We start from the raw sequence: 15,489 nt of genomic DNA on the forward strand, positions 1-15,489 counted from the left end.
AGAACCAGGTGGAAACTCAGGCGTACCATGCTCTAGGGTCACCCTCAAGTGCCAGCTGTGCCGTGAGGAGGACGAGGTAAGCCTGGAGTATCTGTGGGGGCTCATTGTGCTAATGCGGTGGAGGTAGGTGACTAGCTGAAAAAGTGTCTACCACCATCGAGGCTACAACAAACCCTATCTAGCCGATGGTTTGTTACAAATCATGTGAGAGAACATCATGAGTTGGGCCTCTCCACATGTGGGACCAATGGTTCGTTGTGAATCATGCGAGGGAACATCATGACTTGGGGTCTCTCCACATGTTGCCTCCACACGCTACCAATCCTAGTCTGATAGTTTTAGTCCCCAGAAAACTCTTGCATACATTAAGGCTAGTGTGATGAGGGTGTGGAAGAGCCAACCCTTCGTGGGCTCCTGGAAATGGGCCCGGAAGCACTATCGCGCAAGTAGGGCCAAAGTTATATATCCTTGTGTCACTCTAATGCGTGCTGCTATGGTCATGGTAAAGTGGGGGGCACTAAAAGTAGCTCTAGGGTACACACGATGGGACAATCTCCATTGAGATTCCCCTGTACATGAAGCTCAATCTGGACTTGTAGGGGCAGAAGATGTTGAAAACCATGACCTTGATTTTACCAAGGTAACAGTGAGATCTCACTGTGTACAAAAAACTTGTAGAGCATCTAGCTATCTCTGAAGCCCCCCCTCGACTGAATATGATATAAGCACTCTGTCATTAACATAGAGCAGGAGGGGAATGAGTATGCCTGCAAGTGGAGTGCATGGCCCGCCTAATCCATTAATGAATCTCGAGATCTCATCAATGTAAAGGCCGAAGAGAGTGGATAAAAAAGGGCAACCCTGTTTCACCTCAATAGTACTAGAGATCTCATATGACATCCCCCTTGGGGCTCCCACCCATCCTATGAGTGACTCATAAAGAGCAATGATGCTCCGGATGGAGCCCCGATTCTATAGGCACTAGAGAAGTTGGGACCAAGGAACACAATCAAAGTGTGCGACCTGTGCAAGAGCCAAATCATCGCTACCTGCACAACCTATGGGCAGTACCCAGCTTTGATAGCGTGCAGTTAGGCAACACTTAGGTGGGCAACGCATGAGCGTGGGGACGATGCAAAGGTGGTAGTTCCCTTGATGGCTTGTGCAAGTAACAAGGTTGTGGGATGACTAAGGCGATGGCAACCAGAATCGCATGTAGGCCAAGCGGGGAGACATGACATGGGTTCACGAGCAGACATGGCAAGCACGCGCACACAGAGAGAGAGAGAGAGAGAAGAGAGAGAGAGGGGAGAGAGAATCCATCAGGCAATGTGACTAGAGTGAGCGAGCTCGCCTGCGACCCTGTGACCCTACGACCTGCTTGCGTGTGACTTTACGATCTGCTCACCTACAACTCTGCGACTCTGTTCGCCTCCTGCGACCCTGCTCATGTGTGACTTTGCTCGCTTGTTCGCTTGTGATTCTGCTCGCCTGCGTCTCTATGATCTGCGCCCCTGTTCAACGTGCGACTTGATTGCCTCCTCATCTACGACTTGCGACCTGCTCTCTGCATCTTCCATCTTATTTCTTGCGACCCGTTCGTTTGCTTCCTGTCCTTTGTGTCTGCTTATTGTAACCAGTTGATTTCTGCCTTTTGTTTCTCCTCTCTGTACATCACCTTCTCAGAGAGAGTGTGTGTGTGTGTGTGAGAGAGAGAGTGTGTGAGAGAGAGAGGGTGTCTTAAATACCAAAAAACAACTTTCCATCAGAGACAGATCGTGTGCAGTGTGTGGTGCTGAATAAGGGTTTTTAGGTGCTGAATTAGGGTTTGAGAGAACGGGTTTTCTTTGCTTTTGTACATGGATTTGGATGACCCGGCTGTTGCTGTTGGTGGCATGGCTGCCAATAGCCTTAACATGGATCTTATTGAGGAGATGATCGAGAAGGATGTGGGTTATGCTTCAGATGCCTCGGAGCAACAAAAACGTCAAAGGCTTGATATTGATGCAAGCTTCACTCCGGCGAATGTTGGAGAGAATGCAGAGGAAAGTTCTCAGGTACCTTCTCCGGAGTTTGCACGTTTGCTGCAGATCACTGGTGAGCTTCTGCAAGAATATGTGAAGGCAAATAGCGTGTAAATGGCTGCAATAGATAATGGTGGTGTGGCTGATGTATGCATGGAGACTCCTTTGTTGCTACAACAGCTAGCAGATTTTCATGATCGTGCTACTATCTTCTTCTTTACTGGGCCTATTCCATTGTTGCCTCGTCTTAAAGCATGGTTGGGCCGCTTGGTGTCGCCTGAGGCACTTGAGGAGATTTATGATGGTCTGAGAGGCTTTTATGAAATACTTTTTCGCACTTCGGAAGCCCGTAGGGCACTCTTGGAGCACGTGCCACTCTTGTTGGATGGGCAGTTGGTTTATGTGGTTCCGTGGAAGCCTATGGCAGAGTAGCAAGATATGTTGCGCCAAGCTTGCCCAGTTTGGGTTGAAGTGAAACAATTCCCACCAATGTTTTGGCGTGTTTTACCAGGTCTCGGTGATGTCTTGGTGGTGCCTTGAATGACATCTAGAAACCGAAATCGTCTATGCATGTTGTGGGATACTGGGAGACCTAGGCCGACACATTTGCATGTCAATATAGCTGGGCTGCAACCTTTAATGTATGAATTGAGGTGGGATACATTTGCTGGCCACTGTTTCAAATGTGGTGAGATGGGCCACTTTGTCTCCGAATGTCCTAAGAAAGAACAAGTTGTTGCTACCAAGGATATCGTTGATGGGCAGTTGCCCGTGGAAGATGAGCATGATGCTCCTTTACATGATGCCCAGCACATGGATGTACATGTGGATGTCCAGAATGAGGTTGAGCAGCCATGGGTGAAAGTACGTGGTAAAAAGACACGATTTGTTGCCCCGCGGGGGGATTTCTCAGATGCTATTTGGCGTGGGCCTTTGCATACTCATCAGCGGCCCTTACATACATATGCTCATCGTCCTTTGGGTTCAGGTGCCCAGCAACAACAGACCAGGATTGAGAGGCTGGGAGGCCAACTTTCTCAGGGTACAGGGGCTCTTGGGGTGGATAGAGTAGAACGCTATCCTATTAGAAGTCGCCTAACAAAAGAAGCACAACAACAATTGCCTCTTGTGTTTGGTTCAAAGGGTGAGGTCATCTCGCCATGGGATGGTCATTACCCTTCGGCACGTGCTCGGGAACTCCAAGGGCAGTCTGAGATCACAAATACCATGTCTAAAAATGCAATGCTTCAAAAGGTTCGTGATTTGGTAGATTGTCCTGGGCCTAGTACACGGCCTTGTTGATTCCTTTTCTAGGAAGGCTTATGAAAATTGTACAATGGAATGTAAAGGGTATTTCTTCGCGCCAAAAGCAGTTCAGGCTTTGGCGTACAACTTTTTGTCATGGCTGGGATGTTTTGTGTGTAGTTGAACATAAGCAGCATAAGTCGGCTGGCAAAGCCTATGTATATAAGGGGTTTCATGTTTTCTACAGCGGACATCCTGCTTCGCAGTCAGGTGTTATGTTTGCTGTTCGTTCACAGTTTCAGCCTTCTCTTGTGATTCAAGATGTTCATGGAAGATTTCTAGTGATACAGATTGTTTGGGATGATACGCCTTTATGGTTGTTAGGGGTGTATGCTCCAAATAATGCTCGTGCACGCCGTTTGCTGTGGAATGACTTGTGTGCTCTTTCAATATCTCATCCTGGCTTTGTGATGGGAGACTTTAATATGTGTATCTCCAGGGAGCAAGCCACGTCGCCTCATTCTGTAATGGATGGCCCGGAGAGAATGGCGTGGGAAGCTTTTGCAGCAAGGTTGCTAAAATAAGACATGTGGTCTTGGTTGCATCCAGATGAAAAGGGTTACACTTATGCCTCACAACAGTTTTGGGGCACTTATGCTAGATTGGATAGGATGTATATTTTACATCAAGATCTCTTTTTGCCAGAGGTTCTTACTATGATGGTTGATCAGTAACAGGTTTTGTCGGATCATTGGCCGCTTGTGTTTGAAATGGTCTATCATCCTGTGGATGCATATAAAGGCTTGTTGGGACGCTTGCCTTTGCGCTTAAATCACACTTTTTTGGAGCATGAAGTTTTTGATGTTTATATGCGTCAGTTGATACGACATTTCTCCACAAGAGTGTCCATGGCTGATTATCATGCTTGGCCAGTGTTCCTTACCAACACTCAAAAATTAGCGCAGCATTATGGTCTTGCTAATGCCTCTAAACAAAAACAGCATGTGGCTCTTCTTGAGTCGCTTTTAAAGGGCTTGCAAGCGTTCATGTTTACTGACTCTATGGATGCTGAAGTTGTGGATGCCATAGAATGGCTGAAAAAGGAGCTATCTAGGATGTAAGATGCACAATATGTTTCCTTTAAACTACTTGCACGTCTTGATGCTTTGCGGCGGGATGCTAACTGTTAATCTCATCGCTTCTATGATAAGTTGCATCAAAAACATATGCGTGAGAATATTGTTAGGCTGATGGATGCCCAAGGCAACCTTGTTACTCAACCTTCTGAGGTTATTCAGCATTGCATCAGGTTTTATGAAGATCTGCTTACCCCTCGATAGGATGTCTCGCCGGCTGTCCTGGCTGCAAGGGAGTCATTGTTTGCTGAAGTACGATATCAAGTTGACCCTGATGTGGCGGTTCAGCTTGATGCTCCTGTTACTCAAGGAGAAGTGGAAGTTGTTCTCTCCAAACTTCCCATGGGAAAGAGCCCTGGTTGGGATGGTTTGACAAATGAGTTTTTTCGAAAATATGCTGATCAGCTTGCAAAGCCTTTGACGCTTATTTGTCAAAGGGTTTGGGATGAGGGATATATGCATGCCGATTGGAAGTTGGGCATACTTCGTTTATTGCCCAAGTCCCTTCGCCTACTTCTTTGGCTCAATGGCGCCCGATCTCACTTATGGGTATTATGTATAAAATCTTTACAAAGATTTTTGCCAATCGCTTGCAGAAGGTGCTTCCTACTCTTATTCATCCATATCAATATGGATTTGTGCATGGCAGGAATATTTTGCATAATATTCTTAATGTTCAAATTGGAGTGGATTATGCCAAGGCAAAGAAGCAAGAGATTGTGATGGTGCAGCTGGATCTTGAAAAAGCTTTTGATCATGTCAACTGGTCTTTCCTTTCTCAGTTAATGACAGCCATGGGCTTTGGTCCCAAAATGGCAAATTTGGTGCATTTACTTGGCTCTGGCTCTATCACGCGGATTATGCTCAATAGAGGACTTTCGGATGGTATTTCTCTCACCCGTTCTCTCCGGCAAGGCTGTCCTCTTAGCCCTCTTTTCTTTGCCATTGCCACTCATCCTATGTTATCTCGCCTAGATGCTATGGCATCGCATGGTGAAGTGGTTGGTTTGCATCTCCCTCATGGCAAGCAATTGGTTGCTCAAGCCCTTGCGGATGACACTTTTATGTTTCTCACGGCTGAAAAAGCCAATATAGATCGAGCAATGGAAGCTTGGAATAATTTTGCATTGGCTTCTGGGCTGAAAATAAATTCAACAAAATCAACCCTCATTGTATGCACGGAATTTGATCTTGAGGCATTAGGGTGGCAAGGCCGTGTGGTGCATACAGGAGACATTGTTCGTCATCTTGGGTATCCGATGGGTGTGGATGTGGACCCCCAAGCGCTTCTTGCTTGGATTTCTGCTCGGATCTCGGATAAATTTGTGTATTGGAAAGCTCAAGGGTGGCCTATGCACGTGAGGATTAAAGTAGCTCAAGTTATTATGCTTCGCATGATTTCCTATTTTTTGCCTTTGCTACCTTGGACGCACAAATCTCTTCTCCATTTGGTTGCTCCCATTCGGTTTATGCTGTGGAAGAGGCAAGGAAATATTATGGGTCAAACATGGATAGCTTGGAATCACATTACGACCCCCAAAAGAATGGGTGGGACTGCTTTACTGGATGTCCGCTTGCATATGGTGGCGCGTAGGTGGGCGCTTTTTCAGGATATGTGTTTACAGGAGCAGCCTTGGGTATTCATGGCTCATGACTTGATTGAGTTGGAGAGATTGTCACATGGATGGACACGCGTGCAGGCTTCATGGTGGGACATTGTGAATGCGGCTCATCCTGTCCGTATTCGCTTATCTCACATTTTATCGCATATTCTCCTTTCTTGGCATGAAGTTCTACTATTGGCTCGGTGGGATCCTGGTCATGAAAGACTACTTTTGAACTCTTTGCAGTTCGAAACATTTGTGGAGTCGCGTGTCATTGTTTGGCCAGACAGAGATGCTTCACGCATACGACTCAACCGCATGGTCAGGTTAGGCTTGGTTAGAATCCGAGATGCTGTGATACCTGGTCGTGACAGGCCATATTTGTTTCGTCGTATTCGGCAGCACTTTAGGGTTCCTCGGACATTTCAACCACTATGGGTTGACATCATGCATGCAGTTGAGCCTTTTACTCCATTGCCTCGGCCATCTGCAGGTCAGCCTTGGCTTGATTGGGTACTATGTAAATCTGGTGACTTGATATCACTTTCAACTAACCAAGTCTATCATAAGCTCGTATTAGAGAAAGATTGGGTTTCAGCCAAGGCCAATAAGGTGTGGGGATTGCACAAGTCTAAATCATGGTGGCAGAAAACTCTTATGCGTGGTTGGCAGTCTAAACTCCCTTACCAAGGTAAGGTTTTCATTTGGAGGATGTTGGTGGGAGGGTTACCTACACGAGATCAGCTCAGCCGTCGTAAAATTACATTGGCCTCTTGCTTCTTCTGCACGACATGCACTGAAACAGTTATGCATCTGTTCGTGAGTTGTCCAGTGGCCCGTCAGATTTGGTCTTTTGTCTCTTGCGTTTGGGAGACAATAGAGAGGTCTACTGTTTCGGCTCATCAGTGGATATTTGGGATTTGTCCTCAAGTCATTACTTCGGACAGTCACCTTGTGATATTCCATTTCCTTGGATGGACAGGACTTTGGCATATTTGGACTACACGGAATGGGTTCATCTTTGATTCCTTGTCTGGAATACATGGGCACATTCTACGTATCCGCGGTTTGCTCCTTTGGCAGTTTTCTTCTCTTCTCTCAGCTCAGCTACTGGATGCAGATGTTATTTCGTTATGGTCTACGGCGGCTCGGCTGGCTCATCTTTGATGCTTTTATCTGGGATGCTTATTTGGCTAGGAGGCTTTCTTATTAGTGTACAGGTTTGCATGGTCATGATCCTTTAGAGGATCTTTTGTGGGGGTTTTTTTGGGGCCATAGGTTCTATGTGAGTCATGTGGCTGATGTACATTTTTACATATAATATAAAACACCATTTCACGAAAAAGAGAGAGAGAGAGAGAAAGAAAGAAAGAAAGAAAGATTTTATTAACGTCTTCCAAAAGACCAAACTCGGCCTATGAGACAAATCGGAGAGAGAGAGAGAGAGAGAGAGAGAGTAATTAAATGAAATGATATATTAACGTCCTCAAAAGGCTGGAATTATTATACAATATTAACATTGAATTAATCAATATACAAACCATTCATATTAAAAGTCTCTCTTCTAGCTATCACTCAGGGCTTTCTATGAAATGATTGTGGCACCCAATTCATATATATATGCAATTTGAAGGCACTCATGTGGTTCCATCCAAAAGCAACTAAATTTCCACATTTACATCCCACCTTAACCAATGGTTTCAAGAAATAAATCTGACTTCAAAAACTAATCAAAGCACAACTGTTCATTCACCCACAGATCCATCAAAATGTTTAGACTTCTCCAACTTTCGCCGTGGGTTCAAATCTTGCAAATGACTTTGTACCCTGTAAGTAGATACCCTGCAAATTCAAAATAATAAGCTAATTAAATTGCTTTAAAGCATACTCTTATTTGTGAAAAAAAAACTAAACAATTAACCAAAAACTCAAACCACAACTGGACTTAAGTCTTGTCTTGCCGGCTTCAAAAGGGCCAGACAATGAGGCAGGACAGCCTTGACTGTCTGCCCCTTGTAAAGCAAGTCCCCCACTTACCTCACTCATTTAGGGTTTTTACCAGAACTTCATTAGGCTTCATCTAAAACTTTAATGCAAATTTAGAATTCAAAATTTACCAGTACTGATTGTGGAGCCAGTATGCATCAGAAATTGACACTTCTCCATCACCATTACGGTGCCAAAGAAAGTACGCATGCGAACAGTTTTTTATTTCTAGCCTTGCATGCCCAAAACTGGCTTCTCGAAAGGCTGAATAACTTGGTTGTGGTTCTGTATAGCTGCATGTTACATTGCACATTTGTAAGATCATAGGTGCAGATGTATGTGCATGTCCTTGTTTGCACATAAGAGACGTGCTAAAATTTCAGATCTTTGAGTGATTGCATACAAACGTGTTCTCTCTCTCTCTCTCTCTCTCTCTCTCTCTCTCTCTCAATTCAATAAACAAAAAGGATCAAACATCTAATGCTACGGACATTGATGCCTAGCTAATAGCTTCCGCACTCATGCCACTGGCACGGTTAGTGAGATTATGGTTGATAAGCCACCAGCGGACGATAGGCTGTGTGATAGCCATATTTGGATTACTATAGAGTATGGCATAGTTATAGCACCAGCTCATATAGTTGGATTCACACTATGGACCGACCATTGTATGTTATAGTAGGAGAGTACTTTCACTTATAGCATGTACTCTTACCTCTTTAGTTTATGGTTATAGAGAAGAGAAGAAAATAGAAGAAAATTCAGCCATCCATCTCTCTTGTGTCTTTCTTTCTCTTGTGTGTATGTGCGTGCAAGGAACTCAAGCTCTCCCTCTCCCCCACATTCTCTATGGTACCAAAGCTCCAGTTCGTATGAGAGCTAAGGAGGCACACAAGAGACAAGAACAAGGCAAGCAAGGAAGCGGACACGAGTAAAAGGTATATCCATCTCTTTCCCTCTTCGATTCTGGAGCAATACCTTTGGTAGTTGTGAGAGCTACAGGAAAACAGGAAAATCATTGTCTTAGATTAAGACATCCTCCTGGGTGAAGGAAGAAGACCATATTGTGTGTAGGTAATTCTGTTAATTGAATTTTCACGTGTTTCGGGCACGTGTTGGACTCCATTTTGGCTCTGCAAGTTCTCTGTAAAAGTGTTGATTTTGATTGTATATGTCCAAACTTTTGGTTCAATGAATAGTTGCAGTAGAAATTTGGTTGCACGACAATTTGTGCAAAGCATCTGAGTGTTATAGGTGTTGGCGTATGTATGTTTATGTGACTAGTTCATATTTAGTTGCAATATATCAGGTTTATAATACCGTTGTGTTAAAGATTGCAGGTTCGCTGCAAGTGCAAAAGTTTTTTACTAACATTGGTTAGTAAGTTGTAGATAATCATGTCTGACAGTCTATCCTAGATTGTGAGTAAGAAGCTAGACACAAATAACTTCCAAGCATGGAAGTTCAAGATGATCAATTTCTTTATTGGAAAAGGATATTGGGAGTTCATCACAGGTGATCAAAAGGAGCCAGAGATTGGTGAAGAAAATCCCACCCCTCAACAAGTGTAGACATACAAAGCATGGCATAAAAGAACCAGAAAGGTGTTATATTGATTGTCAATCAGTGTGACACATTCTATGATTGTGCATATACAAAATGCACAAGCACCTAAGGAGGCTTGGGACACCTTGGTAAAGATGTACAATGCAAATACTCAAGCTCAAAAGATGCAGCTAGAGTAGAAGCTGCATAATGTGACTAGAGGGAAGCTAAGTATAAATGATTACTCAGTAAGGGCTTGCAGATGCCCTTGCTTCTATTGGATCACCAGTAGATGACGATGATAGGGTGTTGGTGACCTTGAATGGTCTTGGCAAGGAATACAGCCAATTTCAGATCTCCATTAGAGTTCGAGAGAGCTTTCTTGATTTTAAGAACTGATTGCTTTTCTCATCCATGAGGAGATGAATATTAAGGAAGGTTCATCCTATGGCAATTCACATGCACAAGCCTTCTACTTAGATACAGGTAGAGGTAGAGATAGATTATCATCTAGAGGCCGAGGTGCAAGCCGTTTTGGAAACAAAAATCATGGACACCAATAACAAAGGGAATCTAATGTACAAACAAGTGGAAGAGGCCACTCTAGAGACAAAGAGAGCCAAAGAGACAGAGGTGGTTGACAAAGAAAGCAAATGCAAATAGCATAGAGTGCTATTACTGTGGCAAACTAGGGCACATGACAAAGGACAACTATTAAAAGCATAATGATACCAAAATAGAAAAGTTAGAACAAGGCCACTATGCATCATCAAGTAAACATGGTGATGACAGAAGTGTGTGATGCAAGACATGCTCAATTCCACAATAGGAAATATCTCACGATCGAGAGATATTTGGTATGTAGATTCTGGCATCTCTAACCATATGATAGTCATAGTGAGTGTTTTAGAGATACACAAAAATGAAAAAAATCAGGCCATGTAGAAACAGGTGATGATATTGCATACTCCATTGCGCATGTTGGTAAAGTGTCATTGTCTATGCAAGATGACAAAATGAAGTGCTTGGCAGATGTACTTCATGTTCCAAATATTACAAAGAACCTGGTTTATGTTGGAGAGATGGTTGAGCATGGTCTACAAGTGAGGTTCAATCCTCAAGGATATTTTGTGGAAGACTTCAAAAATCAATGCCGCTTAGTTATAAAGAGTAACAGAAAAGGTAGGATGTTTACTTTGAATATTAACACTAAGGTGAAGACAACCATGTTTGTGCATGGGACAGGTTCCATTGCAAATATTGACAAATAGCACATACATAAAGTATGTGAAGTAAGCCAAATATACTTTCCTGCATGATGAAAATCATGTCAGTGTAAGGCCATTGGATGTTATACATTCGGATGTATAGGGACCAGCCAAAACTGCAAATTGCAAGTTGCAGGTATAATGTTACATTCATTGATGATCACACTAGGAAAGTGTGGGTTTATTTCATGAAGGAAGTGAGATATTTGCTCATTTTCAAAGATTTAAAGTCTTGGTCGAGAAGGAAAAAGAGATGCAAATAAAATGCCTAAGATCACATAGTAGAGGAGAGTATTTTTCCAATGAGTTCAGTGATTTCTTGAGGAATCAGGGAATTAAGAGACAGTTTATGTATAAGTACACTCTGCAATGGAATGGTGTTGCAAAAAGAAAAAATAGACACATCACAAAAATGGCACGTGCCTTGATGTCTGAAAAGAATATGCCACATTACTTTTGGGTAGAAGCAACAGCAATTGCTGTTTACATTATGAATAAGACCCCCACTGTTTCTTCCTTCGCCACCCACTGGGGATCTCATGGAAGGCGGCCTTTGAGCAGCCTTGAATGAGATTATGATCACAAGAGCCATGCCAGAGAGGCTTTCGGAGAGTTTGATACACTTGATTCCTAAGAAGGGTGGTGACACATTGGAGATCCGGCAGGGAAGACCCATCACCCTTCTAAGGACCGCCTACAATCACAGGAGCTTGGCGGTGGTTGGCCATTCGAGGTCGACCAGGTAGCTTGCACGAGGTGCGGTCACCCTCAGGAGTCTCAACGACATTGTATTTTGGATTGCCTGAAGGCTTAACAGGTTTGGCAACAGATTCTTCGCATCTTCACGATGGATAGGGCCTCGACCCGGATTATTACATGGGGCACCGTCGCTTGGGCTACAGATGCTAAGGTTATCAGGGATTATGAGGAGGATGGTGGGGGGCTTGCCCTTTAGGTTTCTCACCTCTGCATTTCGGCAGTACCAGTCCCAGCCCCATCTACAGACCACTGGAGACCAGGCTCATGTCACAGATGGGAAATTTGCAGTAGCATTACAACCTGGCACGTATGGCAAGCTAGATGCAGCGGAGCCATCGAGGGTACCCACACTCCGCCTGCAGAGTCCATCAGGAGCATTTGGCTCAATATCATTCATACACTCCGCGGTCAGTGGGGGAAGTTGCAGGGTGGCTCTGATCGCATGCGGAAGCGGAGGGAAGTTTTCTTGAGGCTCTGGTGGCCTGGACCTTTTCGCACGGATAGAGGAGATGATCCCACTTGGCATTATTGACCATCCATATGGTCCCCCCCCCCTATGAGACCGCCTTCTCCTCATAAAGCGGCCAATCAGAGGAGAAGTGCATCTTTCTCCACCCCTTTTGATTATTTGATCCCCGCCCTCTACATGAGGCAAGGTTGTATCTAGTCCTTCGTGGTTGTATTTAGCCCATTGTGGCTATTTTTCATTAACTAATAGAAGGATCTACTCTCAGAGAAAAAATGACCCCCACTGTGTAACTGTTCATGGTGCCTATGAACAAAAAGTTTACAGGCATAAAACCAAATGTGTTTCACTTAAATGTATTTGGATGTATTGCAAATGTGCATGTTCCTGATAAAGTGAGAATAAAGTTGGATCCAAAGCAGAGAAATGCATCTTCATTGGTTAAGCTTTGGAGCAACAAGATGCTGGTGATAAAGTAGATGCAGTGGAGGATACATTTCCTCCCTCTGGCCTCTTGTCTTCATCTAGACAAGATTGAATGACTCCTTCAAGGGTGGGATTCGGTATATTCTTCAAGGTGGTGACCAATGTGGAATACACCTGCTTGACGGCTTTGAGTAGCACGGCCACAACATCTTCTTCATCCACTCTTGCATTCACGGATGCAAGTTGGGCCATGAGACCCTTAATGTGGGAGATAAAGGCTCCAATGTCCTCTCCCTCTTTGAACTCAAGGCTGAAAAACTCGATCTTTAGGGATACCTTGGAGTTCTTGCCTTGGGCTCCATAGAGCTTCTCGAGCTCATCCCACTTCTGTTTGGCGGTCGGAAGCTGGTCCACATGATGGATAAGATTTTCATCAAGATGGAGGATGATGATGGCTTGAGCTCTCTCATCATCCTCGATATCTTCAGGCTTATTCCGGTCAATGACCTTGGTGCCTGAGATGTATGGCCAAAACCCTCTGGACATCATCTTATATTTTATGAGCACCTGCCAAGTATGGAAGCCCTCTCCCGAGAACTTCTTAATCTGAACATGGGTGTCCTCTATCACCATGGAGGAGGTCTTACCGATTGCACGAAGCAATGGCAGTGTCTAGTCTCCTTACACGGTGGCTTACGAGTGTACACCTAAGGATGATGCAAGGAATGATAGGTTTGATGAGGTCAAGTGGACATGAGTGAGTTACATGCTGATTATTGATGGAAAACCAGCAAACCTTAATCCGCATGGCTTATGGATTAGAGCTAATGGCTTATAGTTGCACCATTGCTGCATTACCTATCACAAATCCGGAAGCGTGCACATAGAAAACCTTATCCCATACATAACATCATGGCATCATACATAGCATCTGACATCATCATCATCATCATACTTTGATACCATTGAAACAACAACTTAAGCACTTGCAGTACGTCAAGTATTGAGGTGCTCTCATTGTAAAAAGAAAGGGCACGGTGCATCTAACTGTTGGGTCAAATTCCCCAACAAAATGAAAGTAACAACTGTAAGCAAAGTGGGCACATCACTTCTAAATGTCCAAATGCATCTCCCTCTATGGGCCAAGAGGCCAATTATGCCTCCGAGCCTCCATCTGGGAGTCTCCTCTAAACACGTATCACCAATAACATCCTTGTAAGCCTATGTTATAAAGGCATTCCACTCATAGATTAAGGGGGGAATCTTGCCATGTAAGCCAATGCCACCCAATCTATGCCATGAGCATTGACATGGATAGCATTGAGGGGGGGTGTTAGAAAATAAGCTTGGCATGTGAACAAGAGTGTAGGTAGAGAGTGTGTGAAGTCACCCTAGGGATGCAAACCCTAACCCTAGGTGACCATGCCTACATAAAGGCATATTATGCTTCATTTTGTGTGAGAGATGAGCATAGTTGTAATCTTGAGCAACTAATAAGCAAGATATCTTTTCTTGTATACGTGAGCTTCTCTCCTAGTGTTTTGTGTGGTTGTGAGCCTTCATCTCCTTATCTCCTTCTCCACCAATCGACCTTGAGCATGTTCTCACCATTGTGAGTTTCTTAACAGTTGCCTCAAGCTATGATGACCAGCAGCGGTGTTGCTTGATGTCCCTCAAAAGCCAAATTGCCGCATCGCTTCTCACATGAAGGCTTCTTCACCTACGATTGCTCTATCTGCAGCGTTTCAAGGCAACGGTGGCTTCACAGCTACAAGCAATGTGCTTCTCATTTCTACGCGACTGAAGAGATGCTGCTATACCAGATGGTGCCTGCAAGGCGTTTCAGTTCTCACTAGGCACGTGCTTTTGCTTGAGCCACGTTTAATGCTGATCGTCATCATTCGAAGTAGCTTACGCAGGTTCATAGGATGAAAGAGCCATTTGCTCTGATACCAATTTGTTGGCAGAAATGATGGCTCTCTCCTCTCTCTCTCTCTCTCTTACATTAGCATGCGTAGGAAGACAACAGATGAAAGAAGAACACGATTGTATTGATGTTTAGAGAATGCACGATTAAAATGTGGAGATAGGTGGTTATCACACTTCAACCAACTTCTCACACAACTCCATCCATCATCCCATACACATCTATCAGACCCTTTCATATCATCCACAATTGTGCCTTTGACTTTACAGTGTTATAATTGACTCATCCTAAAGACAAAGTTTGAATTACACTTTACTTCAGCTTTTACCAGACATGATATCCCGATGGCAGTCCATGGTGCAGATGGAGACACCCTCATGACTTTCTCTATAGGGCAAGAGGGCATATTGAGCCAATCCTCCCCCTCAACAGAGGATCTCTGTAGCTACACTTTATAGAGGGTGAGAGCGATCGGGTTTCATGACCACCAATGGCATGTCGACTCACCCCCAGCCAAAGTGGCCAAAGGGAGATTGTGGTGATTATGGTTATGGGAGGGCTGACCACTGATGTATGCGGCTGTAGTAGGATCTTGGTGAGTGGCAATGGCAGAATCCCTTTGCCCCCCGAGGACGCCCCTAACATCCCCTTCTTTGAGTACACAATCCGTCTGGGCCACAGGATTAAGATGCCAAAGGTTGATAGTACACCAACGAGCACTAGTACACTAGTAGACTTAGGGCATCCCCACACAATTCCTTCGTGATTTTTGGAAACGGCTGTGGGACAGCTTCTGGCCGCGGAAGATTACTCTCTTCCTTAGGCAAATAGCTCACAGGAGATTGGTAGTGAGCACCTGACTAGCAGTTGGAGGTCAGTCAGCTCTCTGTTCTAGATGTGGACACCCCCTAGAGTCATAGTGGCATTGCCTTTGGGATTGTCCGAAGGCGTAGTAGGTTTGGTTGCAGATCCTCCGTATCTTAACCATGGACCACGCACCTACCCACACCATCACCTGGGGGCGGTAGCCTAGGCTATTGAGGAAGCATTGGCCCTAGCATATGAGGAGAAGGGACAGAACCTCGCCCTTCTCCCGTCTCACC

At 44.5% G+C, this 15,489-nt stretch overlaps 1 protein-coding gene across 3 annotated transcripts in view; it reads right to left on the reverse strand.

Annotated features, from left to right (window-relative positions):
* Positions 1-7,509: 7,509 nt before the first annotated feature.
* LOC147635047 (purple acid phosphatase 2-like) overlaps positions 7,510-15,489 on the reverse strand; it is a 91,036-nt gene continuing 83,056 nt past the window's right edge. For 2 of the 3 annotated variants that reach the window (XM_086804298.1, XM_086804301.1), the window contains 2 exons: positions 8,127-8,288; positions 7,510-7,851 (listed from right to left, as the gene is read on the reverse strand). In XM_086804298.1, the coding sequence (XP_086660424.1) occupies positions 7,755-7,851; positions 8,127-8,288 (259 nt within the window). In that variant the 3' untranslated portion in view covers positions 7,510-7,754. Of the gene's footprint in view, positions 7,852-8,122; positions 8,289-15,489 lie in introns of those variants that run through there. The other variant, XM_086804300.1, reaches the window with a different exon arrangement.

Source organism: Cibotium barometz, chromosome 10 (genome assembly GCF_041138505.1).
Source record: "Cibotium barometz isolate CiBa-2024 chromosome 10, ASM4113850v1, whole genome shotgun sequence".
In the NCBI taxonomy this organism is placed as follows: domain Eukaryota; kingdom Viridiplantae; phylum Streptophyta; class Polypodiopsida; order Cyatheales; family Cibotiaceae; genus Cibotium; species Cibotium barometz.